Source organism: Anomaloglossus baeobatrachus, chromosome 1 (genome assembly GCF_048569485.1).
Source record: "Anomaloglossus baeobatrachus isolate aAnoBae1 chromosome 1, aAnoBae1.hap1, whole genome shotgun sequence".
NCBI classification, from domain to species: domain Eukaryota; kingdom Metazoa; phylum Chordata; class Amphibia; order Anura; family Aromobatidae; genus Anomaloglossus; species Anomaloglossus baeobatrachus.
The window spans coordinates 332,480,383-332,508,240 of NC_134353.1; the positions used below are offsets into that span (position 1 = coordinate 332,480,383).

Consider the following 27,858-nt stretch of genomic DNA (forward strand, 5'->3'; position numbering starts at 1 on the left):
TACAAAACGTAAACACAGTAATGTCCGCATACTTTGCTAAATGTGTCCTGAATCTGAATGGATTGAAAACAATATAGTTCACTGTTTCTATTTAAGAAGGTTACAAACTCATCAGGAAATAAAACACTTGTTGGTGAACATCCATAACTGTCAAAGAATATTGCCTTCTTATCATCGCAAAGTACAATCAATATCCAATGTCGCCCACTTTGTCCGGAACTGTCTGTATTCACGATGTAGGCAGCGGGTCTCTGGGTCACTCTATATGCCGGTAGCAAATCACACGGAAACACTCCAGCAAATATGCATTCTGTATAATAATCAGACTTCAACAGGTTTGTGAGCTGGAAGTTATCCATAATTAGATGTAATCAAATAGTACTTCTCTTCTATGGTTGATTTCAAGTATAGTTGTGTTGATGGCATATACTATCATATTTACAGTATGCGGGGTAGCTAGCGCAAACCGCACTTCAGCACGTAGGTTACCCGATTTAACGAGCGAGAAATGACCACCAGGTTCTTGATCTGGTGATAAATCAAATGCAAACAATGTGAACCCGGCCATAAATTCTTCACGATCTATCGCCAGAGCATGATCAGATTTTAAACGGCCAGAAACATGAGCCAAAGACATAAATTCGCGGACGGCTAAGTCATCACTGAAATTAGGTTGGAAAGGGCGGGCGGGAAATGGTTGGCCGTCCAGATAAAGCGATGCAAGACTTATTTCGTAATGGTGAAAGCACAACGGGTTTTTATTGTACGATCCGCTAAAGGCTTCATTATCTACAAAGCCCAATATAACAGTTTTTGGAATTTGTCCCAAGAAGAGGTTCTCGTGGTTTGTAATTCGCGTGCCGGCTGGAATACTGTATACTTTCATGCAGGCCCTATCAATAGCGTATTTGGCCGTTGTGGCTAGTAGGGCCTGACTGTGGCCTATACGTACAGCTGGAGAGACTTGCACTCTCTTCACATAGAGTGACGCTTGTAAGATCTGCACTTTATATGGTTCTGCATCACCAGACATCAAACAAAAAGTGTCCTTATTCCTCGACAACTTGATCTTGAGGTCAAGCCCATTCAGTACGAGCTTTGGTTGATTAAATACATCTCCAAAAATTGGCCCTAATAGATCTACAGTCTTAGAGTTCCTGGTTATACGCGCTCTTTTGACAAATCCAGCATTTAGACCATCCAAGGCCCGATCATTATGATGACCTGCAGTGTCTTTATAGAACAATCCAGCGATAAACTGTGTCGATAGTGTTTGCGTGCTGTAATTTAAAAGAGTTTCAATGTACGCTCTATAGCTGTAGAGGTTATCCGACTGCGAGATGAGGCGATCTCCAAGAGTGATATCGACCTGATTAAACAACGTTGTCAGGGGGTAATTTATAAACGCAACACGCGCACCATCGCCGATAGCCGTATTATCTTGTTTCACGATATGGCAATTTATGTACAGTAGGGTATTGTTCAGATCATAATAATATTCACCGCTACCCGATATGAAAAATTCCAGGGGGGCATTTTCCGACAGAGCCGCAATAGGTTGTACTTCTACAAAAAGCGATTTCTCAATACTTGTTTGCGTAGGGGGAATGACAAAAATATCCAGTTCAGATTTTGCGCACTCTACAGAAGCATCATGTACGAAAGCCATTATAGTTATGAAAGTATACAGTATTCCAGCCGTCACGCGAATTACAAACCACGAGAACCTCTTCTTGGGACAAATTCCAAAAACTGTTATATTGGGCTTTGTAGATAATGAAGCCTTTAGCGGATCGTACAATAAAAACCCGTTGTGCTTTCACCATTACGAAATAAGTCTTGCATCGCTTTATCTGGACGGCCAACCATTTCCCGCCCGCCCTTTCCAACCTAATTTCAGTGATGACTTAGCCGTCCGCGAATTTATGTCTTTGGCTCATGTTTCTGGCCGTTTAAAATCTGATCATGCTCTGGCGATAGATCGTGAAGAATTTATGGCCGGGTTCACATTGTTTGCATTTGATTTATCACCAGATCAAGAACCTGGTGGTCATTTCTCGCTCGTTAAATCGGGTAACCTACGTGCTGAAGTGCGGTTTGCGCTAGCTACCCCGCATACTGTAAATATGATAGTATATGCCATCAACACAACTATACTTGAAATCAACCATAGAAGAGAAGTACTATTTGATTACATCTAATTATGGATAACTTCCAGCTCACAAACCTGTTGAAGTCTGATTATTATACAGAATGCATATTTGCTGGAGTGTTTCCGTGTGATTTGCTACCGGCATATAGAGTGACCCAGAGACCCGCTGCCTACATCGTGAATACAGACAGTTCCGGACAAAGTGGGCGACATTGGATATTGATTGTACTTTGCGATGATAAGAAGGCAATATTCTTTGACAGTTATGGATGTTCACCAACAAGTGTTTTATTTCCTGATGAGTTTGTAACCTTCTTAAATAGAAACAGTGAACTATATTGTTTTCAATCCATTCAGATTCAGGACACATTTAGCAAAGTATGCGGACATTACTGTGTTTACGTTTTGTACCATATAGCACGGGGAGTGTCATTCAATAAAATATTACAATGCTTTAGTAGTGATTTAAAAGAAAATGACAATATGGTGTCTGATTTTGTCGCGTCTCTTTCACCAGAGCATTCGATCAATTCAGGTTGTCTTTATAAGCAGCTTTGTATGCCCCTATGCCAAGTAGTCAGAAGTGATCATTGATCATGTCTTAATAAACCCATTTAATCAAACAGATGTATCTCATCTGGCTAGGACCAGCTTTGAATGCTAGAGTCTCATTGTATTAGTAAGGGTGTGTGAAGTATTTGATCTATGCATTGAAGGGTATTTGTAAATGATGGTTTTGATCAGATAGGAGGGCCTCTTTGATGAGGGGCTAGAGTCTCATTGTATTAGTAAGGGTGTGTGAAGCATTTGATCTCTACATTGAAGGGTACTTGTAATACTGGTTTTGATCAGATAGGAAACCCTCTTTGTATCTATATGTACAGTTTCACACACGCGTTGTAATGGTAAGAAACATGTCCTGTTGATAAGTCTGTGGGAAGCATTTGATCTCTGCATTGAAGGGTAATTGTAAAGATGGTTCTGATCAGATAGGAGGGCCTCTTTGTATCTATACATACAGCTTGAAACACTCATTGTAATGGTAAGAAACTGGTCCTCTTGGTAAGGCTGTAATGTGCAACTGAATGTAATTAAATTCTGAGCAATAAACTTTTTAAATTTTGATAGTGTGTCTGTCTTTCATTTTATACAAACAGTATAAAACACAATCTGTCTTTCATTTTTATACAAACAGTATAAAACACAAACTTTCTACATGGGTGCTATAAGAAGTGCTTTACAGCATAAGACGCGTAATAGTATAATTGGCCATATACATAATATGCCCAACCATATTACACTATCAGAATGAATTCTGTATCAAACGCCTATAAAATAAATTTGGCCATATACATAATATGCCCAATCAAATTACACTAGCAGAATGAATTCTGCAACAAAACCACACTGAATAAAATGGTATGATTCCAAACAATTACACTAAATCAGATTTCTCATAATCAGTGAATAAAATAGTGGGATTAAGCATTTACACTATCAGGATTGCACTATCAAATCCCTAATCAAAAGCCTAATCAAAATAAAATAGTGGGATCCTAAAGCTGGTGTCACACTAAACGACAGCGACAACGACGTCGCTGTTACGTCACCATTTTCGGTGACGTAACAGCGACCTTGTAAGTCGCTGTTATGATCGCTGCTTAGCTGTCAAACACAGCAGAAGCAGCGATCATAACGTCGCTGTGCTACATGTTCAGAGAGCAGGGAGCCGCGCTTAGCGCTGGCTCCTTGCTCTCCTGCAGCACACATCGGGTTAATTAACCCGATGTGTGCTGCAGCTACATGTCACAGTTCAGAGAGCAGGGAGCCGCGCTTAGCGCTGGCTCCTTGCTCTCCTGCAGCACACATCGGGTTAATTAACCCGATGTGTGCTGCAGCTACATGTCACAGTGCAGAGAGCAGGGAGCCGCGCGCACTGCTTAGCGCTGGCTCCTTGCTCTCCTTGCTACAGTATGCATCGGGTTAATTACCCGATGCATACTGCAGCCACATGTCACAGTGCAGGAGCCGGCGCTGGCAGCAAGAGCGGAGGCTGGTAACCAGCGTAAACATCGGGTAACCAGGGAAAGGTCTTCCCTTGGTTACCCGATGTTTACGCTGGTTACAGCTTACCGCAGCTGCCAGTGCCGGCTCCTGATCGCTTCATTTCGTCGCTCTCTCGCTGTCACACACAGCGATGTGTGTGTCACAGCGGGAGAGTGACGACCAAAAAATGAAGCTGGACATTCAGCAACGACCGGCGACCTCACAGCAGGGGCCAGGTCGTTGCTGGATGTCACACACAGCGACAGCGACGGGACGTCGCTGCAACGTCACAGAAAATGGTGACGTAGCAGCGACGTCGTTGTCGTCGTCGTTATGTGTGACACCAGCTTAAGCATTTACACTATCAGGATTGCACTATCAAATCCCTAATCAAAAGCCTAATCAAAAGCCTATAAAATATAGGACCTGTGTAGTTGCACTATCAAATCCCTAATCAAAAGCCTAATCAAAAGCCTATAAAATATAGGGCCTGTCAGGAGAGGGGAGGGGGTGGGATCCTAAGCATTTACACTATCAGGATTGCACTATCAAATCCCTAATCAAAAGCCTAATCAAAAGCCTATAAAATATAGGACCTGTGTAGTTGCACTATCAAATCCCTAATCAAAAGCCTAATCAAAAGCCTATAAAATATAGGGCCTGTCAGGAGAGGGGAGGGGGTGTGTTTAATACACTTTGATAGGGTTTGATAGGGGCGGGGCACCTGTCAGATTTGACGAGACATATGGCCCCCTTACTACTTATATCCAACCAGCGTGTGCAGATCTCCAGGATGTGATGTCACTGGGGTATGCGGTGTTCGCTTCACTGCGACGCGGCGACCGATGACGCGTACTTCCGGTTCCGATGCACTCTGGGAGTACATGTCACGGAAGGTTAATGTGCCTTTGCGCATGCGCTGGGGTATAAAGGGAGCGTGTCCCTGGACGCTTAACGCGGCACATTTGAAATTTGTTTGTTCTGACATACGGCAGTATGGGGTGAGTTATCCCTCTTTGGGGCATTAAAATAGGCCAGTTTAATGTGTATTTTTGGGCTTATTTTATATTTTGGCTTTATTTACAGCATCACTGGGCATGACTACACTGCAGTACAGGATATACATGGGCAGTATTCAGTATCTTTCACATGAACTCCCCTGATGATTGTTCCCCATGAAATGCGTTGGGAGTAAGTGATTCTTCACTATATGGAGGTGACCCCTCTGCGGCATTCCTGTGGAACTTGAAGAGCTGGATAACAGCTTCCCCAGAAGCCTTGATGTTTCTCTAAGTCGCCCTTTATGTACTTCACAAGAGTGGGTAAGATCGTTCCCTATATGGGATTTAATCACGTCAGGATATCCAGCTTTTGATTATTGTGTTAAGTACATTTTTTGACACACTTTGTTTTGTTTCTCCATCTTTGCCTCTGGTTAGGGGTAATAAGGGGGAGTGTGTCTTCACACTATTTATATATACTGTGGCGCCCCTGAGGCTTCCATTGCCACAGGTCATTGCACCCCATCCAGCGGTGTGATGCCCATTCTGGGTGAGGAAGGGAGTGAACACCGGTCCCCTGGTAAATCTACACTACACCCATTGCTAGGAACACACTGGGACCAGGGATAGTGGGAGAAACCCTCCCATGCTGCATGCTGGGAGGGGCCGTAAGACCCATCCCTGCTCCTATAGGGTAGATCAGAGTAACTGGGGAGGTGGGAGGAGCCACATGAGAGCAGACACAGAAAGGAAGGTCAAGTGTGAGCAGATAGAGAGAGGGTGGGGAAGGAGAAGGAGGCCTGCAGGAGGCAGGTAAGGAGGAGAGAAAGCAAGAGAGCTCCAAGTCAGTCAGGAGCTGAAACGAAGAAAGTGATGCTTCCTGGTGAAGATCCTGGGACTCAGAGGGTCCAGGTGCCACCAAGCAGGGAACAGAAGGGGTCCCAGGGCCACGGGTAGCTGTAGAGCTGCGGTGGCCTGTTCCACAGGAACATCGGTGGAGGGATCAAGCTGCAACAGGGGACGGTCCCTAGAAAACGGAGGAGTGCAAAATCATCTCCAAACAGTAAAAACCGAGGCCCAGGGAAAGTTGTAAACTCCCCGGGCCACAGCCCACAGCAGAACCTCTAGAAAAGGGGTAATCAGCCGACAGGTGACCCCCCAGCCTGGAGGTTGTTGTGGAGGCCAAGCCAGGTTTACCCTACAAAAGGCAAGGCTTAGGAAGACAGCGGAAGACAGAGACACTTAAGAGAAGGGCACCGGGTTTTGCTTCAAGAATCACCCAGAAACGGCGGAGGTCCCTGACAGTGGTCCCAGCAGTCCAAGGGTTCCTGCCGGCCTTGACAAGAATTGTGAGTAAAGAACTTGAACTGCACCCTTGGAGTGGTCTCTGTTATTTTAGCTGCTTAGACTTCCACTACACCATAGACTCTCACGAGCACCAACAGTGCCCCGGGCATTGCTCCACCTGTGGGGAGCAGTACCACTATTGCTGCCATATCATCACCCCGGAGGCCTCACACAGCAGCGGCGGCTTTATAGCCGCATACCACAGGTGGCGTCACGAACACAAACTTTAATTCATCAGCCATATTTAACTGACACCCACCAGGGCCACAGAGTCGGGCCCCGCCACCACTGATGTCTCCCGGACTAGTCCGGCCCGGCACCGGGTGTCCCATAGCCCTGGGGTGGGCGAGTCAATACCATGGCATTATTATTGGGTGTTTTTTTGGTTGAGAACTGAGGATACCACTGCCACACAGGTTTTGCCAATGGTGATATGATCTGGGCTATGTTTCATGCCCCTATCTAGCATGATTGATTTATTGTGCGTTCACTGTTTTTACTCACCTTTTTGTGAGCCTATGGTTCACTTTTATCAGTACTTATTAAAAGTTATATTTTAGGTCTCCTGTTCTTCACACTGTGCTTTTTTTTGGCTCCTCCTGGATTCAGCTATTCACTAGAGCAGATATATTACAAAGACAGCGCATCAAGCACATTTTTTCCTTATGTACAGCGCTATTCACAGCATACCATAATATAGTGGGTATAGAAAGTATTCAGACCCCTTTAAATTTTTCAATCTTTGTTTCATTGCAGCCATTTGGTAAATTCAAAAAAAGTTCATTTTTTTCTCATTAATGTACACTCTGCACCCCATCTTGACAGAAAAAACAGAAATATAGAAATTTTTTAAAATTTATAAAACAAGGAAAACTGAAATATCACATGGTCATAAGTATTCAGCCCCCTTGCTCAGACACTCATATTTAAGTCACATGCTGTCCATTTCCTTATGATCCTCCTTGAGATGGTTCCACTCCTTCATTGGAGTCCAGCTGTGTTTAATTAAACTGATAAGACTTGATTTGGAAAGGCACACACCTGTCTATATAAGACCTCACATCTCACAGTGCATGTCAGTCCAAATGAGAATCATGCGGTCAAAGGAACTGCTCAAGGAGCTCAGAGACAGAATTGTGGCAAGGCAGAGATCTGGCCAAGGTTACAAAAGAATTTCTGCAGTACTCAAGGTTCCTAAGAACACAGTGGCCTCCATAATCCTTAAATGGAAGACATTTGTGACCACTAGAACTCTTCCTAGACCAGCCAAACTGAGTAATCATGCGAGAAGAGCCTTGGTGAGAAAGGTAAAGAAGAACCCCAAGATCAGGTGTTGTTGAGCTCCAGAGATACAGTAGGGAGATGGGAGAAAGTTCCACACAGTCAACTATCACTGCAGCCCTCCACTAATCGGTCCTTTATGGCAGAGTTGCCCGACGGAAGCCTCTCTTCAGTGCAAGACATATGAAAGCCTGCATAGAGTTTGCAAAAAAAAAAAAAAAAAACAACACATGAAGGACTCCCAGACTAAGATAAATAAGATTCTCTGTTCTGATGAGATGAAGATAGCACTTTTTGGTGATAATTCTTAGCGGTATGTTTGGAGAAAACCAGACACTCCTCATCACCTGCCCAATACAATCCCAACAGTGAAACATGGTGGTGGCAGCATCATGCTATGGGGCTGTTTTACAGCTGCAGGGACAGGACGACTGGTTTCAACTGAAGGAAAGATGAATGCAGCCAAGTACAGCGATATCCGGGAAGAAAACCTCTTCTAGAGTGCTCTGGACCTCAGACTTGGCCGAAGGTGCAGCTTCCAACAAGACAATGACCCTAACCACAAAGATAAAATAACAAAGGAGTGGCTTCAGAACAACTCTGACCATTTTTGACTGTCCCAGCCAGAGCACTGACCTAAACTCAATTGGGCATCTCTGAAAAGACCTGAAAATGTTCACCATCCAACCTGACGGAACTGGAGAGGATCTGCAAGGAAGAATGGCAGAGGATACCCAAATCCAGGTGTAAAAAAACTTGTTGCATAATTTCCAAGAAGACTCATGACTCTTAAGGATGCTTCTACTCAATACTGAGCAAAGGGTCTGAATACTTATGTGATATTTCAGTTTTTCTTCTTTAATAAATTTGCAAAAATGTCTACATTTCTGTTTTTTTCCTTAAAGATAAGATGCAGAGTATACATTAACGAGAAAAAAAAAAGAACTTTTTTAAATTTACCAAATAGCTGCAATAAAACAAAGAGTGAAAAATTTAAAGGGGTCTGAATACTTTCCGTACCCACTGTATATAATAGAGCAGGGGTGGGAAATTAATTTTCCCAACAAGCCACATAAGAGAACGTGACTATTGTGGAGGACTGAACCAATAGACTGAAATTCATTCTGCTCAATATTAATATAAAATATTAATTATAATTATTTTATACTAATATTAATTTTTTCACATAATATTGAGCAGAATAAAATATGCTGACATCATCCTATATGAGCCGTCGCACAGCACCCCCTATATACCTTATGATCCCACACGCAGCCACCTCTATAAACAGTGTGAGCCCTCACACACAGTGCTGGCCAAAAGTATTGGCACCCCTGCAATTCTGTCAGATAATACTCAGTTTCTTCTTGAAAATGATTGCAATCACCAATTCTTTGGTATTATTATCTTCATTGCATTTGTCTTCAATGAAAAACAAAAAAAAAAAAAATTGCCATAAAGCCAAATTGGATATAATTGGATATAATTCCACACCAAACATAAAAAAGGAAAGGAAAGAGGGTAATCCAGCTCACCGTACTGCCTTGCTAGTGTGATCCAGATACTGCGCACGGATTAGACTTGGCAGTCAATCAATAGTAAGAAAGGAAGAAAATCCAGCGCCGGCCAGAGCGACGTCCCAGGACAGGTGAGTCCACGTGAAGCTGCCGTAGCGATAATGTTCGCTACGGCAGCTATCACAAGGATATCGCAGCTGCGACGGGGGCGGGGACTATCGCGTGCGACATCGCAGCATCGGCTTGCGATGTCGCAACGTGCAAAGCCCGCCTAAGGGTGCCAATACTTTTGTCTGGCCCATTTTTAGAGTTCTGTGTGAAATGATCAATGATTTGATTTTAGTTTCATTCTCTTTTGTGTTTTTTCATTGCAAGCAAAATAAATGAAGATAATAATACCAAAGAATTTGTGATTGCAATCATTTTCAAGAAGAAACTGATTATCTGACAGAATTGCAGGGGTGCCAATACTTTGGGCCAGCACTGTAGTTACTTATATACATTATGAGCCCTCACACAGCCCTCCTATATACCCTTTTTTGCCCTCACATAACCCCTATGTACAGTATGAGCACTCACATAGCCCTCCTATATATAGTATGAGCCCATTTTCAATTTTGTACTTTACATTAATCAATAGTTATGACACAACACTCAGTATGACAGTTTTCGGGTTTTTTACTGCCTTAATCTGTGTGTGAAAAAAAACGCAGTATGAACGATTTTCCTCCAGAAATTGGATGAGACTCAACCATTCAAGTGTATGGGAATGAGAAAAAAAAAGGAAAAAAAAAATAAAAAAAATCGGCAGATTTCACAGTATTTCATCTGATTTTTACGGATAACTTGCAGTTCTGTAACATAACCTAGGAAATTATAAATGCTCTTGTAAATTATAATAAGCTGATGCTGCAAAAAACAGTTAAGATAATGTGAAAGTACAAAACAGACTTGTCAATTATATAATCTGAAGAATTTAAAGTTTTTATTTCAAACTAGTTTCAAAATCTACAATATTAGTTGGTTATATTCTTTATATGTCAATAGTAATATTAAATGAAAGACAATCAGAAGTTTATGAAAAATATCCTCATATGGTATGTGATTCTGAACTAACTTATCTTCTTATACTGGAAAAAAAAATTCTACAGTATCTCCATAAGTATGCATGAAACATCTGAATGTAAAACCTATAGGTGGGGTTCCACATGAGATTGATAACAAAATGCAAATTAGTCATATTTTAGTTATATTTTTCTGAAATAATTAATAATAAATATATTTCTGGACCTAACTGTATATGTCTATGTATGTGTTCTCTGTATGCATGTCTGTGTGTGTGCTCTGTGTAAGCATACAGTTCGGTCCAGAAATATTTGTACAGTGACACAAACGTTGGCATTTTAGCTGTTTACCAAAACATATTCAAGATACAGGCATATAATCAATATGGGATTAAAGTGCAGACTCTCAGCTTTAATTGTAGGGTACTGACATACTAACTGGAGTAAGTGTTTGGGAATTACAGCTCTTTAATATATAGCTGCCTCTATTTCAAGAGTCCAAAAGTAAATGGATAATTATCTCAAAAGTTCTTTAATGGGCTGCATTGTCTATTCCCTCATTAATCCATAAATGTAGCAGGTAAAAGGTCTGGAGCTGATTTTAGGTGTGAGATTTGCATTTTGAAGCTGTTGTTGTGAAGAAACAAACTATCATTGGGCTTAAAGAAAATAAAGAAAACCATCAGAGAGATAGCAGAAATGTTAGAAGTGGCTAAATCAGTAGTCTGGTACATTCTCCAAAAAAAGAGAGCACTAGGTAGGTTAGATAATCAAAAAAGCCTGTACATCCACGGAAGACAACAGAAGTGGTTGATTGCAGAATCCTGTCCATGGTGAAGAAAAACCCCTTAACAATATTCATTCACATGAATAACATTCTCCAAGAAGTAAGTGTCTCAGTATATAAGTCTACCATAAAGAGAAGACTTTATGAGAGCAAACACATAGGGTTCACCACAAGGTGCAAGCCATTAATCAGCCTTAACCCCTTCACCCCCGGCCACTAAAACACCCTACTGACCAGGCCATTTTTTGCAATTCTGAACAGTGTCACTTTGGCTAACGCTTCCATGGATCCCAGCAATTCTGAGATTGTTTTTTCGTGACATATTGTACTTCATGATGGTGGTAAATTTAGGCTTATATTTTTTGCATTTATTTGTGAAAAGTTTGGAAATTTCACAATTTTCAAACTTTGAAATTGTATGACCATAAATCTGAGTGATATGTCACACAAAATAGTTAATAAATAACATATCCCACTTGTCTACTTTACACCAGCACAATTTTCTAAACAAAATTGTATTTTGTTAGGATATTTGAAGGGTTCAAAGTTCATCAGCAATTTCTAATTTTTCCAACAAAATTTAGAAAACTTTTTCTTTTTTTAGGGACCACATCACATTTGAAATGACTTTGAGAGGCCTAAGTGAGAAAAAATACCCAAAAGTGACCGCCATTCTAAAAACTGCACCCCTCACACTGCTCAAAAACACATCCAAGAAGTTTATTAACCCTTTAGGTGCTTCACAGGAACAAAAGCAATGTGGAAGGAAAAAATGAAAATTTTACTTTTTTACACAAAAATGTGACCTTAATTTTGCATTTTCAAAAGGGTATCAGGAAAAATGCACCATAAAATTTATTGTGCAATTTCTCCTGAGTACGCCGATACCTTATACGTGGTGGAAATCAAGTGTTTGGGTGCATGGCAGGGCTCAGAAGGGAGGGAGCGCCATTTGAATTTTTGAAAGCAAAATTAGATGGAATCATTAGTGGATACCATGTCGGGTTTAGAGACCCCTTGAGGTGCCTACAGAGTGGAAACCCGACCCTAATTTGGAAACTAGACCCCCCAAGGAACCTATGTAGATGTGTACTGAGCACTTTGAATCCTCAGGTGCTTCAGTGAATTTTATAATGTTGTGCCGTGAAAATGAAAAAAATAAATTTTTACCACAAATATGTTCTCTTAGTCTCTATTTTTTCATTTTCACAAGGGTAACAGGATAAAATGGACTTCAAAATATCTTGGGAATTTTCTCCTGAGTACGCTGATACTCCATATGTGGGGGGGAAACCACTGTTTATGCGCATGGCAGGGCTAAGACGGCAAAAAGCGTCATTTGAATTTTCAAACGCAAAATTGTCTGGAATAGTTAGCGAACACTATGTTGCATTTGAAGAGCCCCTGATGTGCCTAAACAGTGGAAACGCCACACATGTGACCCCTTCCCCGGAAACCTGTGGGACATTGTGTACGGTGTTTGGGGCATGTGTAAAAAAAAAGTGTGTGTGTGTGAATCTATTTTCTTTGAGTAGAAAAAAACCTAGAAAGAAAAAGAGAAAATAGAAAGGAGATTCGGATTTGGTAACATGAAAAAGAAACATACTAAACGGTCTTCAGTAAAAAACAAAACAAAAAAAAATCCTGCCCGAAATTGCGTACGGATGGTGATCTGTGATGTGCACCACAGATCGGCGATCGGCCGCTGCAGGGCGCATGGACGGATGGAGTACAAAAATTAACGTGGGATGATGGAGAAAAAAAAATAAAATTGTACTCACAATACCAGGAAGATCAGTGACCAGAGGAACAGCAGGCAGTTAGAAGGAAGACTAAAGCTAGGACCCACGAAAGCACTCATCAGCAGATGAGTTCAGATGGATGAAGACCTCGGACAAACGGCTGGAGGATCCGGACAGGCGGCGGTAGCAGGCAAAGGGACGTTGGGGGGGGGGGGACAGGAGAAACCAAGGGGTGTGAGAGGATGAGGGCAGGGAACAGGAGAAGCCATGGGGGGAGGAGGGGGGACAGGAGAAGCCATGGGGAAGGGGAGGGGGGGGCAGATGGAGAGATCAGAGGTGGGGCAGTACTTGCGGTGGCGGTGATCGAGCAGCGGCGATGGGCAGCAGCAGCAGTGGCATGGAACTACAACTCCCAGCAGGGGCACGCCACAGACTGGCTGGGGGAGGGCTCTCCAGGCTAAATTAAGCCTTGGGAGAGATGTCACCGCTAGGTCAGCCCGCCCCTGTACGCTGATTGGGGTGATTGGAGTGATCGTGCAATGACACGCAATCAGTGCTGCGGGGGGGATCACCATATTTGCTGGCCTCTAACCAATGATCAGTGCTCCTGGGGCACAGATCATAGCTGGATCGCACTATTTCAGACATTTATTTTGTCTGAAACAGTGCGATAGCAGTGATTGGTGGTTCAGATATTAACAGCCAATCACAACAATCGTGGATAGGGTCAAGCAAAGGTTCTCTGCTGTAAGAAACAGCACGGGACATCATTTGAAAGCTGTTTCTATGGCTTTGGCAATGCTTTGGCAATCAAATGAATTTTAGGCAGTAAAGTTACGTCCCTGGTCGTTAAGTCACATAAAAATAGGAGTAACTTTACTGCCCACGATTAAAATTTGCCAAAAAACAAGTAATGAAGATAGCCAGTTCTAAAAAAGCATTCTTTGGCAGATGAAACTAAGATTATTAATTATTATTATGTATTATAGCACCATTTATTCCATGGCGCTTTACATATGAAAAAAGGGGCATATATAAACAAATACAATAACCATGAATATTTTAAGCCACAGACTGGTACAGGAGGAGAGAGGAATCTGCCAGCAAGGGCTTACAGTCTACAGGAAAGGGGGTCGAGGATATAGTAGGTGAGGGTAGAGCAGGTCGTGCAACACTATGGTGGACTGATTAATGCAGGTTATAGGCTTGTCGGAAGAGGTGGGTCTTCAGGTTCCTTTGAAGGTTACCACAGTGGGCGAGAATCTAATATGTTGGGGGTAGCAAGTTCCAGGGTATGGGGGAGGCATGCAAGAAATCTTGTATGCGATTGTGGGATGAGGAGATAAGAGGGGAGTAGAGAAAGAGATCTTGTGAAGATCGGAGGTTGCGTTCAGGTAACTATCAGGAGACTAGGTAACAGATGTATGGAGGACACAGGTTGCATGTGGCTTTGTATGTCATGGTTAGTGTTTTGCAATGAAGTCTTTGGGAATGCGAAGCCAGTGAAGAGATTGGCAGAGTGGAGAGGCTGGGTAATAGCGGGGGGACAGATGTATTAGTCAGGCAGTAGAATTTAGGATAGATTGGAGGGGACTAAGAGTGTTAGAAGTGAGGCAGCAGAAAAGAAGGTTACAGTATTACAAGCAGGAGATAATGAGGGCATGCACTAGTGTTTTTTGCAGATTCTTGGTCAAGGAATGTACGGATCTGGGAAATATTTTTGAGTTGGAAGGCAGTAGAAAGGGCTTGGATATGTGGCTTCAAGGAGAGAGCAGAGAGGGAGAGGCTGAAAGTCCGGTCCATTAGATATGATGTGATCCAGGTTAATGCCAAGTCTGTGATACCAAGAGATGAGAGAATCTGTAGCAAGAGATAATGCTCCACAGTGTCAAACGCAAGTCTAGGAGTAGGAGAACAGAGTAGTGTCACTTTGCTTTCGCTTTGGCAGTTAGTAGGTCATTGGTGACATTAGTTAGGGCAGTTTTAGTGGAATGATGCAGTTGAAAGCCAGATTGTAACCAGTCAAAGAGGGAGCAGGAGGAGAGGTGGGAGGACAGTTCAAGATGGACATTATGTTCCAGTATTTTAGAAGCATATGGTAGAAGTGATATGGGGCGCTAGCTAGACACAGATGCTGGGTCAAGGGAAGGCTTTTTGAGGATGGTATGATGGAAGCATGTTTAAAGCATGAGGGGAAGACACCAATTGTTAGAGATAGATTGAATAGATGGGTTAGGGTTGGGATGCAAACTGTTGTGAGGTTGGGGATGAGGTGGAATTGGAGCAGGTCAAGTGCACAGGTGGTGAGATGTGATCTGCAGAGCAAAGAGGAGAGCTGTTCTTCTCTTATGGTGGAGAAGCTGGTTATGGAGGAGATCATCCTGTGCTAGAAAGATGGGGGGAAAAAAAGTATGGGGAAGGCTTGGAACGGCTTATGATCCAAAGCCCACCATGTCCTTTGTAAAACATGGTGGATGCAGTATGATGGCATGGGCATGCATGGCTTCCAATAGCACTGGGTTACCAGTGCTTATTGATTATGTGACTGAAGACAGAGGCCAGAATAATTCTGACGTGTATGAAACTATACATTTTGCTCAGATTCAAAAAAATGTAGTACGGCAATTCACAGTACAGCTTGACAATGATCCAAAATTATAGTGCATAAGCAACCCAGGGTTTTTTTCAGGCAAAGAAGTGGAATATTGTGCAATGGCCGATTCAATCACTATATCTCAACTTCATTGCTCATGCAGTTCACATGCTTAAGACAAACTTAAGGAGAAATATCCACAAAAAAACAACAACTGAAGTCAGCAGCAGAAAAGGGCTGGCAAAGCATCTCAAAGGAGGAATCTCAGTGTTTAGTTTATGGTAAAGAATTTGTGCAATTACTTTTGAGCCTTTTAAATTAGGAGGATTTGTAGAAAAAATAATGGTTGCAATTCCTATACTTTTTATGGATATTTTTGTTCAACCCCTTTTATTAAACCTGAAAGCCTGCACTTCAATTGCATCTTAGCTGTATCATTTAAAATAAAATATAGCGGCATGCAGAGGCCAAATCACGATGATTCAGTTACTCGCCAAATATTTCTTTACATATATGTTTACTAGTTCAATTTGACAACCGTACATGCCTTACCGAAATTGCAGTCACATTTTGTTTTGCTTACGTGGACACTACCTAGCATTTCTTTTTATCAAGGGTCGAATAATGTAATATACATGAAAAAAACAATATACCACAGAAACAAATGTGGGAGCCGCTAGTAGCAAAAACAGCACCATAACCACTGGCACCTCCCAACTGAGTAGTAGCACTACCAAACACAGTCTACAATTGTTCTTTTCCTCTGGCAGGTAGGTTAGTAGGGAAGAGGAGCACATTATGTAATATATGGCATATCACTCATTTTAGTCACAACATATGATGTTACCTCTTCTAGTGATACACTCAATATAAATTAGTGTCCTGCAAAGAATGGTCTGTCTGATTACAATTTACTAAATTGTATAATTTTTGGACTTTTTGATTTTAAATTAAAAAAATGTGGGTTAGTGCAATTTATTAATAAATGGACTATTGGTTACTATCCATCTCTACTTTGAGGCAAGAATCACATTAATTACTAAGGCTGTGTATGTGTTAAAGAAGTTAAAAGTATTTAAATAGAGTCCTTAGTGACATATGAGGGTTACATTCGTCTTTTCATGGCAAATGGAGGCTGTGCAATATTGCAGTTTGCAGTGAATCAATTAGCATCTAACTGATTTCTTTTGGAAAAAATTTGTCAAACTTGGCAAATTTGAATTTCAAAAGATATGGTCATCTCTAGGTGGATGGATAAGAAAAGGTCACTGGTGGATACAGACCATGATTTTCATGTTATTCACACTTACAGTTTACATCTCCAAATTTGGATCAGCAGATTCGGTTAGGATATTTAGTCAGCAGATTTTGTCGCAGAAGGAAGTGGTTGCAACAAACGAAGGAGGGAGGGTGGAGAGCAAGGTACATTATACATCATGTAGTTAAAAAATATGAACCATGCAGACATATTACGGTAGTCAGCCAATGAGCAGCGAATATGGAGGGTCTGGAGGTTGATATTAGTTCCACAATGGACTAGTAGGCAACTGTGAAAGAACAGCAAACTAAAGCTGCAGAGATGCTTAGGTAATGCAATCTAGACAGGAGATTTTGATACAGTGTTTGTTGAATGGGTGGTGCAGTGTGACACAACATCACAAGGCATAAAGCCACTAGACTACCATATTTTTTGTTTTATAAGACACATTGGATTATAGCAGGGTGGTGGGACACCGTTGTTTGAGAAGGGGTCACAGGAGGTAGGGGCGGTTGTGGAGCAGGGCTGTGCAGTGGGTGCCCCAGATGCTCGGCGACGCTGTGAGAAAACATCCAGGAACTGTCGGCTGTGCGGGCTTGAAAGCTTTGGTGCCCAAAGTTTGCTTGTGCGCAGATTGATTTGTGAGTAGAGTGCTCTTTACCTACCCCCTTTTTCTTGTTTGCTATATGAATTTTGGTTGGTTTTGCACCCTCACTATACATATTGTCTATTTTTAATTTTGATTTGATATAGCTGTGCAACCCAATCTTCTCTTTTTTTCAGATTGAGTTATCAGCTCAATGACAAGCCGACAGCTCATCTGCACACGCGCCACCTCTGGACGCCATTTTTTCTTAAGTCCCCGGCTGGGACATCAATGGGCCAGAGACAGCTTATGTGCAGATGAAATCTTGAGACGACAGCGACATTATTTGAGGCCTGCTCCGCCAACGTCTTTAGGATGGCTCCTGCTTCACAACCGGCCGCACAGAGCAGCGCCGCTAGCCGCACAGAGCAGCACCACCTGCCGCACAGAGCATGGCCGCAGAGATCAGCACCTCCCGTTGCACAGAGCAGTGCCCGCCACACAGCCCCAGCAGCACACAGCCAGCAGCATTGCCCCTGCCTCCTGTCACCATTCTGCACCACCCCCCGGTAAGCTACATTAAGATAAGATGCTAATTTTTGGGAGGAAAAGTGCGTCTTATAATCCGAAAAATATGGTGTATCATTGACTATAGTGGAAAACCAGATAACTGGTAATTGCAAAATGGCAAATGATGTGAGAAAATGTAACACCTTAGTGTCATAGTAAGTAAAGATTTTGATAAGAAAATAACATGCTCTGTTTTTTACTGTGCTTGAACTAAAAAAATAAAAAAAAGTCATTAGAACCTGCAGCATGTTGACTTGGTGTCATTGTGTCTAGGACAGTCACATCTTCATTGCTTTGACTCCAGTGCCATTTACATTGGCCCTGGTATAGCTTAGACCATTATTTAGTTCTTAGCCAAGGAGGTTTAAAGGGGTTTTCTCATTAACAAAGTTTATTTTAATTAATAGCTCTTGGAATAACAATAAGTTCTACAATTGGATGTGATTAAAAAAAAAAAAATTCCTGTGCGGAGATAATGTTATGTATGTGTCTTGCTATGTACTGTGTAATGGCTGTGTCTGACCATAGAGGAACATGGTCTGATCATACCACATCTCCTGGGCTGGGGAGGATGAAAAGAATATACAAACATTACAGTATTGGATCACATCTGATTCTGTAAGGTAAAGTAATTCCCTGCTTGTTTTTAAGCAACATTTTACCTGAAAGAAAAAGGTATACAGACATTATAGCACGGGATCACAAATAATTATTTGTGATCCCGTGCTATAATGTCTGTATACTTTTTAACATCTACCCCGGACCAGGAGATGTGGTATGATCATACATTGTCCCTGTACGGTCAGACACGGCCATTACACAGCAGGGTCACATTTATAAGATCTCAGCACAGGAACATTTTTTTTTCAATCACATCCAATTGTGGAACTTATCTGTATTTCAAGATCTATTGATTAAAATGAACTTTTTTTCGTGGGAAAACCCATTTAATCCCATGTTTTGACTTAAAATATAAGTCTATTTATAAACTGGATGTAAAAACATACCTTGGCAAGCCCTCTTTTGGATTCCTATGTTTTGAACGTATGTGAAACCCATTTACTCGGACTTGTAAAAATCCTAATATCCTATCATATAAATTGTCATCATAGGTCTGAATGCAATTAGGAGCAATATAATTTACCACAAATGTCTTAAGATCTGAAAGGGGCATGCATGTGATGAACACTTAAAATCTCCATAATTTCTAAAGCCCGCTTTACACGCTACAATATATCTTACAATGTGTCGGCGGGGTCACGTCGTAAGTGACGCACATCCGGCATCATAAGGTACATAGTAGTGTGTGACAGTTATGTGCGATTGCGATTGAACGTTAAAACGTTCATCGCATACACGTTGTTGAATCCTGAAGAATTGCACGTCCGGTTGTTCAATGTTCCCGAGGCAGCACACATCGCAGTGTGTGACACCCCGGGAACATTGAACAGATCTTACCTGCCTCCCGCGGCTCCAGCCGGCAATGCGGAAGGAAAGAGGTGGGCGGGATGTTTACGTCCCGCTCATCTCCGCCCCTCCGCTTCTATTGGCCGGCTGCCGCATGACGTCGATGTGACGCCGAACTTACCTCCCACTCCAGGAAGTGGACGTTCGCCGCCCACATCGAGGTCGTATGGACGGGTAAGTACATGTGACGGGGGGTTACTCGTATGTGCGGCACATTCAACAATTGAACGTGCCACAAATACGATGGGGGCGTTGCAAATCGCATACGATATAGTATGTGAAATTGCAACGTGTAAAGCAGGCTTTATAGTATGGCATCTTATGGTCTATAGGATGGTAGATTATATTAAAAATATACTATATATACAAACATTAATCCTACACATTTATATACAATATATACATAAATTCATTGTATATAGAATCTTACAAAAATGTTAGTTTACATTAAACACATAATTCATTCTCATTCAAGTAAAAAACTTCATATTCAGTAATAGATGGTCCATCTGTCCTCTCTTTAAGGTTTCTCATCTGAAAATGTTTTCATCTGCCGTCCCAAAGATTAAAGATATTTCTGAAATACAAATAAAATGGATTGTTTTCTCCATATCAAGTAATCCCATAATGTGCAATGCATTTTTTTTTTAAATACTTTACATTACAAATGATCAAGAATAACGTCCATAGAAACTTGAAATAAAGTTAAAATTTCATTTTATTCCAATAATGGTTAAAAAAAAGGGAAGAAGGAATAAAACATAACTCCTTTGATCCCTTTTTTTATTGCCTACAGTCTTCTTGACCCACGAGGACCGTCCGCATTTTCCTTCCTGGATTGACTACATGGTGGTAAGCTGATTCACTCTTTTTTATGATCATTACAAATGATGTATCGCTTAGGTCTCCTTCACACATGCACTTTTTGCTGTGTTTTTTTTTGTTTTTTTTTAAGTTTTAAAATCTACTTGGTTTTCCAATGTTATTTATGGCATGTTATTTCTTGAAAATGTATATTTTTTATAATTATTATCTTTTTTAGAAAACAATGCTACAAAAAAGCTGCGTTATGTAGACTTTACCCTACGTTTGTCGAGACTTTAAGAAAAACATCTGGCTTCAGCAATTTCTTTAAAAAAAGAAAGAACTACAAAATGGCTCTAAAAACAATTCAAGAAACTTTTTGGAATAGCGGTTCAATATTATCACTGTCATTACACAGAATCATAAAATGGTAGCGTTGGAAGGGGCCTCAAGCGCTATCAAGTCCAGTTCAATGCGAGTGCAGGTTTTCGTAACTCATCCCAGTTATATGTTTATCCAGCTTCTGCTTGAAGATTTCCACTGATGGAGAGTTCACTACCTCCCGCCTGTATTTGAACAAACCTTGCAAAAATTGAGAGAAATCAGATTGCCTGGTCACTGAGGAATCAGTTTACAGCTGCCTAATTAAATTGAAAAAATAAACGAGAGACAGCCTAAAGGGTGCTTTACACGCTGCGACATCGCTAACGATATATCGTCGGGGTCACGATGTTTGTGACGCACATCCGGCGTCGTTAGCGACATCGTAGCATGTAACAGCTAGGAGCAACAATCAACGATCGCAAAAACGGCAAAAATCGTTGATCGTTAACACGTCGCTCCAAATCATAATGTCGTTGGTGTTTCATTCCGCAGGCTGTTCATCGTTCCTGCGGAACCGCACACCACTGTGTGTGACACTACAGGAACAACGAACATCATCCTACCTGCGTCCATCGGAAAGGAGGCAGGAAGGAGGTGGGCGGCATGTTCTGGCTGCTCATCTCCTCTCCTCCTCTTCTATTGGGCGCCCGTTTTGTGACGCCGCTGTGACGTCGCTGTGACGCCGAACGCACCTCCCCCTTGAAGGAGGGATTGTTCGGCAGCAACATCGACGTCGCTGAACAGGTATGTGCGTGTGACGCTGCCATAGCGATATTGTTCGCTATGGCAGCGATCACCACATGTCGCACGAACGATGGGGGCGGGTGCTATCGCTCTCGACATCGCTAGCAATCACTAGCGATGTCGCAGCTTCTAAAGCACCCTTTAGATTCTCTCATTTGTGAGAATCGGGCTGACCGGCAAATTACACCCTGATCAAACACTGATCAGAGAGTGATCCGAATGTCAGCAGTGTTCTCCGATTCTCTCGAATGACAACAACATTTCTCCATAGTCTCCATTGTCTCAGTGAACTGAAATCAAACTGCACTCAGATATCACCCGATTTTAATGATTTCTATAGACATGAATGGGTGAGTCTCATTCAATTTCGAAGTGAAATCTCAACATGCTGCAATTTTTTTTCTCTAACAAATTTTGTCATTGAATAACATTGACCCGAATGCGATCAGATAAATATTTGGGTAGCACTAGTTTGATTTATACAGTGGTGCAAGAGAGATACAAATAGTGCTGTTGCTATCTAGTGTATCTCACCCCAGCACTAGATTCACAGCCACATTGCTCAGTCCTGCTGTACAATGGCCTTTATGCTGCTGTTTTTTCGAAACATAATCTACATAGAAAAAGAAGAGAGCAAGAATCCCTATTGTCTCTCTGTATTGTGGATGGGAGATAGAATGTCTCTAATATAGATATGAGATGTTTGTTGAAATCATATTGATCTGGATAATCATGATCCAAGGTCATTTTTACCATACACGTTATGCCCTAAAAATAATTAAAAAAAATACAAAACACAGGAGTTGAGTGTTTTCTGCAATTTCACTGCACTTAGAATTTGTCCCTTGCACTGGTGCATTATGTGGTAAAATTAATGGTGAAATTCAAAAGTATAACTTGTCCTGGAAAAAATAAGACCTCATATCAATATGGACAAAACAAAAAATAAAAAGAATATGGCTCGTGAAAGAAAGAGCAAAAACCAAAAATGTGAAAATGGAAATTGTTCATGGGGAGAAGAGGTTAAAGAGGTGACGTAACTGGAAAAAAATACAAATCTAGATTTTTGATTTTTTTTTTGTTCTCTTTATTGCACTCACTAAATGCATTAATTACTAGTGGTGGGCGAGTGTGCTCGGCACTGCTTGTTGTTAATTGAGCATTAGCGTACTCTGGTACCCATGGAGCTCAGCTAAGTATTGCAAGTGCTTGGATATTTCGTCCGTGAGACAATGACCAGAATGCATAGGCTTGCTTCACTGTATGTGTGCAGGCACCCCAGGGAGAACTAATCGAAGGCTGTGAATGGCTCTTCCCGAGGATAAAACAAGTTTCTCAACCTGGGGAGGCCCATGGTTATTGCATCCCCAGCCTATAAATAGCAGCCCGCAGCCACCCAGAATTGTCGCATCTTTTAGATTCGACAATCCCAGGACTTTACCCAGCTCATGCTCTGGTGCGGTGGCAATCAGGGTAATAAGGGGGTTAATGACAGCTCACAACTACCAATAAGCCCTAGATTAGTAATGGGAGGCATCAATGAGACACCCCCATTACTAATCTGTAAGTGAAAAGAAAAATACAAACACCAAAAAATTATTTATTTGAAAGAAAATACAAAAAACCCACCCACTTTCATTCCTTTATTAACCCCAAACACCCAGTTCCGATATAGTCTACACAAGGTCCCATAACAATTCTGGCTTTGCTACATATACATTGAAGTCATAGTGTGCAGGCACAGAACATGTCCGCACACTGTGGCTTCAGGCAGAGACTGACTGAGCTGCAGCGATGAGTGGTGTCGTCACTCAGTTTATCTGCGGTCACAGCTGGAGGTTCCTATAATACTCCACCTGTGACAGCAGGTACACTGACCTCAGGTAACCTCATTGAACTCAGTAAACTCACCTATGGTGAGGTCACTAAGTTCACAGAGCTGCATCTCCTGCTGGAAAACAGCATTTTGTTTTGCCAAGAGATGCAGACTTGATGCTGAAATTTATACATGATATTCCTGCACCAAACCTGCTTGTCCTGGCAAAAATAACTGCATCTAAATCGCATCATAATGCATGTGATTTTGATGCGATTTTTTTGCCGAGAGATGCAGATTTGGTGCAGGAACATGGTGTATACATTTCAGCATCAAATCTGAATCGCTTAGCAAAAAAGCAAACAAAAATGGTTTTGACGCGATTTCATTTTGTTTTTTTGCCAGGAGATGCAAATTTGGTGCAGAGATCTGGTGAAGACATTTCAGAGTATTAGCCTCACAGATTCAGACTTTTACAGTGAGTTTGCCAATCACTAGTAGCTAGCTGTGGACTTGCATTACTGCTCAATTAAAAGGGTATTTTCAATTTGTCTCTCACAGAAGCTCAAAGCTAAGCAGTCTCCTTAATTCCTAGTTCCTGGCAAAGCAGCCACTCCTGTAGTGACAGTTCTGCTGAGTAACAGCTGTAGTATTAGTAGAACTATAAGGCTCAGCACAAGTTCTACTGTAACACATACAGTAATCAGTGGTTTGTTCTGGAGTGTACACTGTTATCACTCTATAGGGATAACAGAGTATTTGAACAAGCACACAGCTCAGGAGAGTGAGATCAAGATCCATGATTTAGGAGAACTGCTGTGGAAACTGATGATGGTAGGGGATAATGATTTTTTCAAGCTTTGTAACAGCAGCATGTCAAAAATTGAGAGGAAAAGGAGGGACGTGAGCAGCTGACTGCTGTCTAGTTAGACATTAGTGGGCTGAAGAGAGGTGGCTGGGATGTTAAGAGTTAACTCCTCAACTGGAATAGAATTATTGTGCACTCTTGGACAGGGTTTAGGTAGGCACTAGTTGCTGAGCTCCATGGAAACCAACTGTACACTTTGAAAGATAGAAGCTCTCATTGCAGGAGAATGACAGCAAATAGAAAAAGCAAGTCAATTTTAAACTTGCCTATTTTTATGCTGTCTACTAAAGAAATGTAATACCTTGAGAATTGAGAATACCACTTTAAGGTGCACCATCCCAGGGCTTATTTGGGGCCATAGAGGAGTTAAAAAGTGCTCCAGGCTGAGGAGGTTTGTGCCTCTTATTGCTTTGTGTTTTAAATATATTTGCTCTCTGTTAGTGCAACAAAGGTTAATGACACCTTCCTTGCTGGTAGCTACTGCTTAGTTCTTAACTACAGCCGGTGCGTGACCACTCCCCTTCCCTTTATATAGTCACATGATCCATCTCCGGTAATAGATTAATTCTGTTCTGACCATCTTTGGGGGGGGGGGTGTCTCTTTTAACTGGTGAAGGTCTGCTGCTTGAGTGCTGCTACTGTAGTACTGCTGTTGGAGTTCAGTTCTGCGGTTGGAGCCATATCATCTGCAGCCCTGTTTGGCTGCAGCAGCGAAATTTGTTATGTATCTTTTTGTCTATGTTCCCCTATCTGTCCTTCTTCCCCTGTGTACTATTACAGTAGTCGTGACATCTAGCGCACTCACTGGCCTAGGTATTATACATGGTGAGTGGAGGGACAGTTAGGCAAGTAACAGAGGTGAGGGGAAGGACTCATATAGGTACATTAGGGGAGCTCAGGGGCCAGACACAGGTTAGTTTCAGGAGGTGACCCATCCCCTGCTCCCTGTCGTCAGGATCTTCCTCTCAGTATCATCCCCGTTAAAACCAGTGTGTTATGCTGTGCGATGGATGGTCGCTAATTCGCGCTTGACAGTTTGTCCCAGTTGGAGGAAACCATCAGAATTACATGAAAAAGAGAGCTGCCATTTAAAGAGGGAAAAGAGCAGAGGAGTCTAAAAGATGATGCCCAAGTGTGAAGAGGAGAGCCACTCCACAGATGGCTTGCAGAATTTTGTGTAAGGGATGATAACCCAGTAACTGAGAAGGGAAAGCAGAAAAGTGTAACAGGGTGGAGGGAATAGAATCCAGCAGCACGTCCGAGGTAAATAATTAAAATTCCACTTTTATTTCAGAAAAAAAACTAAAAACCACATAAGTTAGATGAACATCCAGTGGGTAATAAAAAAAAACGTCTTACGCGTTTCTGGACTTGGCGGCCAACAATATATACAAATGCACCCTGTTACTTCCTTTTTTTTTTTTTCCTGTTTGAAGGAGTAACAGGGTGCATTTGTATATATTGTGTTTCATTTGACTGTTATATGTCTAAGACTAAGGCCGCCGAGGCCAGACACGCGTAAGACGTTTTTTTTTTTTTATTACCCCCTGGATGTTCATCTAACCTATGTAGTTTTTAGTTTTTTTCTGAAATAAAAGTGGAATTTTAATTATTTACCTCGGACGTGCTGCTTGATACTATTCCCTCCACCCCGTTGCTACACTACGTGTCCTGAACACGGAGCCTACCTCCTTGCACCGTCTCAAGCTGTGGAACCAAGGACATTCATTCGGGTGAGCTGAAAAAATCTCTTTTTGCATAAGCAGAAAAGTGTGCCAGACAAGTGATTACTACCAAGAAAGGTCACTATGCTAAGGGCTGTAACCACAAATATATTTCATCCGTGTTTTACACTGCTGGGAAGTTGATAAAGAGAATTTTGCAGAGTGAAAGAGGTGCTGCTGAGGAGATTGCCAGCAGAAATGTGAAAGCTGCTGCAAATTGTTACAAACCCACTCATGAAAATACTGATTGTCTATCACTGAACAATTTCTACTATTGTCTAATTAGAGACTGTTGAAACTATCAAGCTCGTCACATCATGTAGGCATATCACCTATTATTGCATGTAATGGTTTGGGCGCCTCAACCCAAGCCCAACTGATTTCCTTACACATTCCACGAACTTGTACCATGTAGTGATCTCTCTATTGTATTTTTACTGATATTATACAGAAATAATAATTACCTTTATTTTTTGTTTGTAGATCATTGGCGATGGTTTGCAAACATTCTAATCTATGCTGCAGATTGTCATAAGGACCGCTAACAAAGCCAGAAGCTGGTCCACCTGAAAATAAAATCATTTAAATGTCTTTAATTTTATGTCCTGTTCAAATTATATTTTGAACTACATGTATGAGATCTAATCCATTCATAGAGAATGGTGGCATGGCCATCACACAACTTCTATAAAGCACTCACTCAGGCACCACTGTCAGACAGTAATTTTCAGCAACTCCACTAGCACTATATATACTTTCCTTCCAACAGACGAATATAATGCAGCACTCACCCCTGACGATATCAATCCATTTTATTACATTTTCATCGTCAGATGTTATTCACAGACATATTGCTACAGCCGTTTCACATGTAACCACGAATCTTTGAGGTCATGATGTCTGATATCACCCTTCCTAATAACATTAGCTCATCTTTATTTGAATACATTATTAATATAAAATACTTTATTATAAAAAAATACTTTATAATAATATTAAATAATTTCTGGAATATTAAAAGAATGTCTTCCTTTTAAATACAAAAAATATAAATACTCTCTTTTGTGTTCATCTCCTTCTCCTGTGATCGTTAACGATGCGGTATTAGTTTCTATAACGCAAAACTCGGAATACAAAGCGATCATAAAATGCTACTTATACCAAAATGCTACTAATCAAAAACTTCAACTCATTTCACAAAAATAGCTCTCAAAATATGGGGATTTTTTTTTGTAAAGCAAAACAGAAAAAAACCTAAATAAATCTCAGATCACTGCAGCCATACAGACCCAAGGAATAAAAGTTATTTCATTATTTCTAAAGCATGAATATCATAAGAAAAAGAAAAGCAAGTAAACTATTGTTGACTTGTTCATTTTGCCTGCTGAATAACGCAATAAAGGCTACCTTACACACTGCGATATCGGTCCCGATATCGCTAGTGTGGGTACCCGCCCCCATCTGTTGCGCAACACGGGCAAATCGCTGCCCGTGTCGCACAACAGCCGTCACACATACATACCTGTCCGGCGACGTCGCTGTGATGGGCGAACCGCCTCCTTTCTAAGGGGGCGGTCCGTGCCGCGTCACAGCGATGTCACTGAACCGCCACCCAATAGAAGCGGAGGGGCGGAGCTGAGCGGGACGTAACATCCCGCCCACCTCCTTCCTTCCTCATAGCGGCCGGGAGGCAGGTAAGGGGAGCTTCCTCGTTCCTGCGGCGTCACATGCAGCGATGTGTGCTGCCACAGGAACGAGGAACAACCTCGTTACTGCTGCAGTAACGAGATTTGAGAATGGACCCCCATGTCGCCGATTAGCGATTTTGCACGTTTTTGCAACGATGCAAAATCGCTTATCGGTGTCACACGCAACGGCATCGCTAATGCGGCCGGATGTGCGTCACGAATTCCATGACCCCAACGACTCCGCATTAGCGATGTCGCAGCGTGTAAAGCCCGCTTAAGTCTATGTTCACATTTAGCAATATCATTTGGTTTTCCATCTAAGTCACTGAAAAACAGGTATTAGTCAAAACTCCCTCTAGAACCATTCATTATAATGAGGCATCTGGCCTCTTTCTTGGTGGTGTACCATCTCTTAGCCA

General features: G+C 41.7%; 2 protein-coding genes across 2 annotated transcripts in view; both read right to left on the reverse strand.

Annotated features, from left to right (window-relative positions):
- Positions 1-361: 361 nt before the first annotated feature.
- Positions 362-1,669, reverse strand: LOC142299437 (uncharacterized protein F54H12.2-like). The gene has a single exon (XM_075341831.1). It carries the CDS (start codon positions 1,667-1,669, stop codon positions 362-364), a length of 1,308 nt encoding a protein of 435 aa, XP_075197946.1.
- A 17,225-nt stretch (positions 1,670-18,894) lies between these two features.
- CCDC158 (coiled-coil domain containing 158) overlaps positions 18,895-27,858 on the reverse strand; it is an 84,843-nt gene continuing 75,879 nt past the window's right edge. Inside the window, exons 22-23 of the mRNA XM_075337628.1 lie at positions 26,216-26,317; positions 18,895-19,988 (exon numbers count right to left, since the gene is read on the reverse strand). Of these exons, the coding sequence (XP_075193743.1) occupies positions 19,942-19,988; positions 26,216-26,317 (149 nt within the window). The 3' untranslated portion in view covers positions 18,895-19,941. The remainder of the gene's footprint in view (positions 19,989-26,215; positions 26,318-27,858) is intronic.

Coding starts and splice junctions, on each gene's coding strand:
- LOC142299437 (XM_075341831.1), bottom strand. CDS start 1,669: ATGGCTTTCGTACATGATGCTTCTGTAGAGTGCGCAAAATCTGAACTG.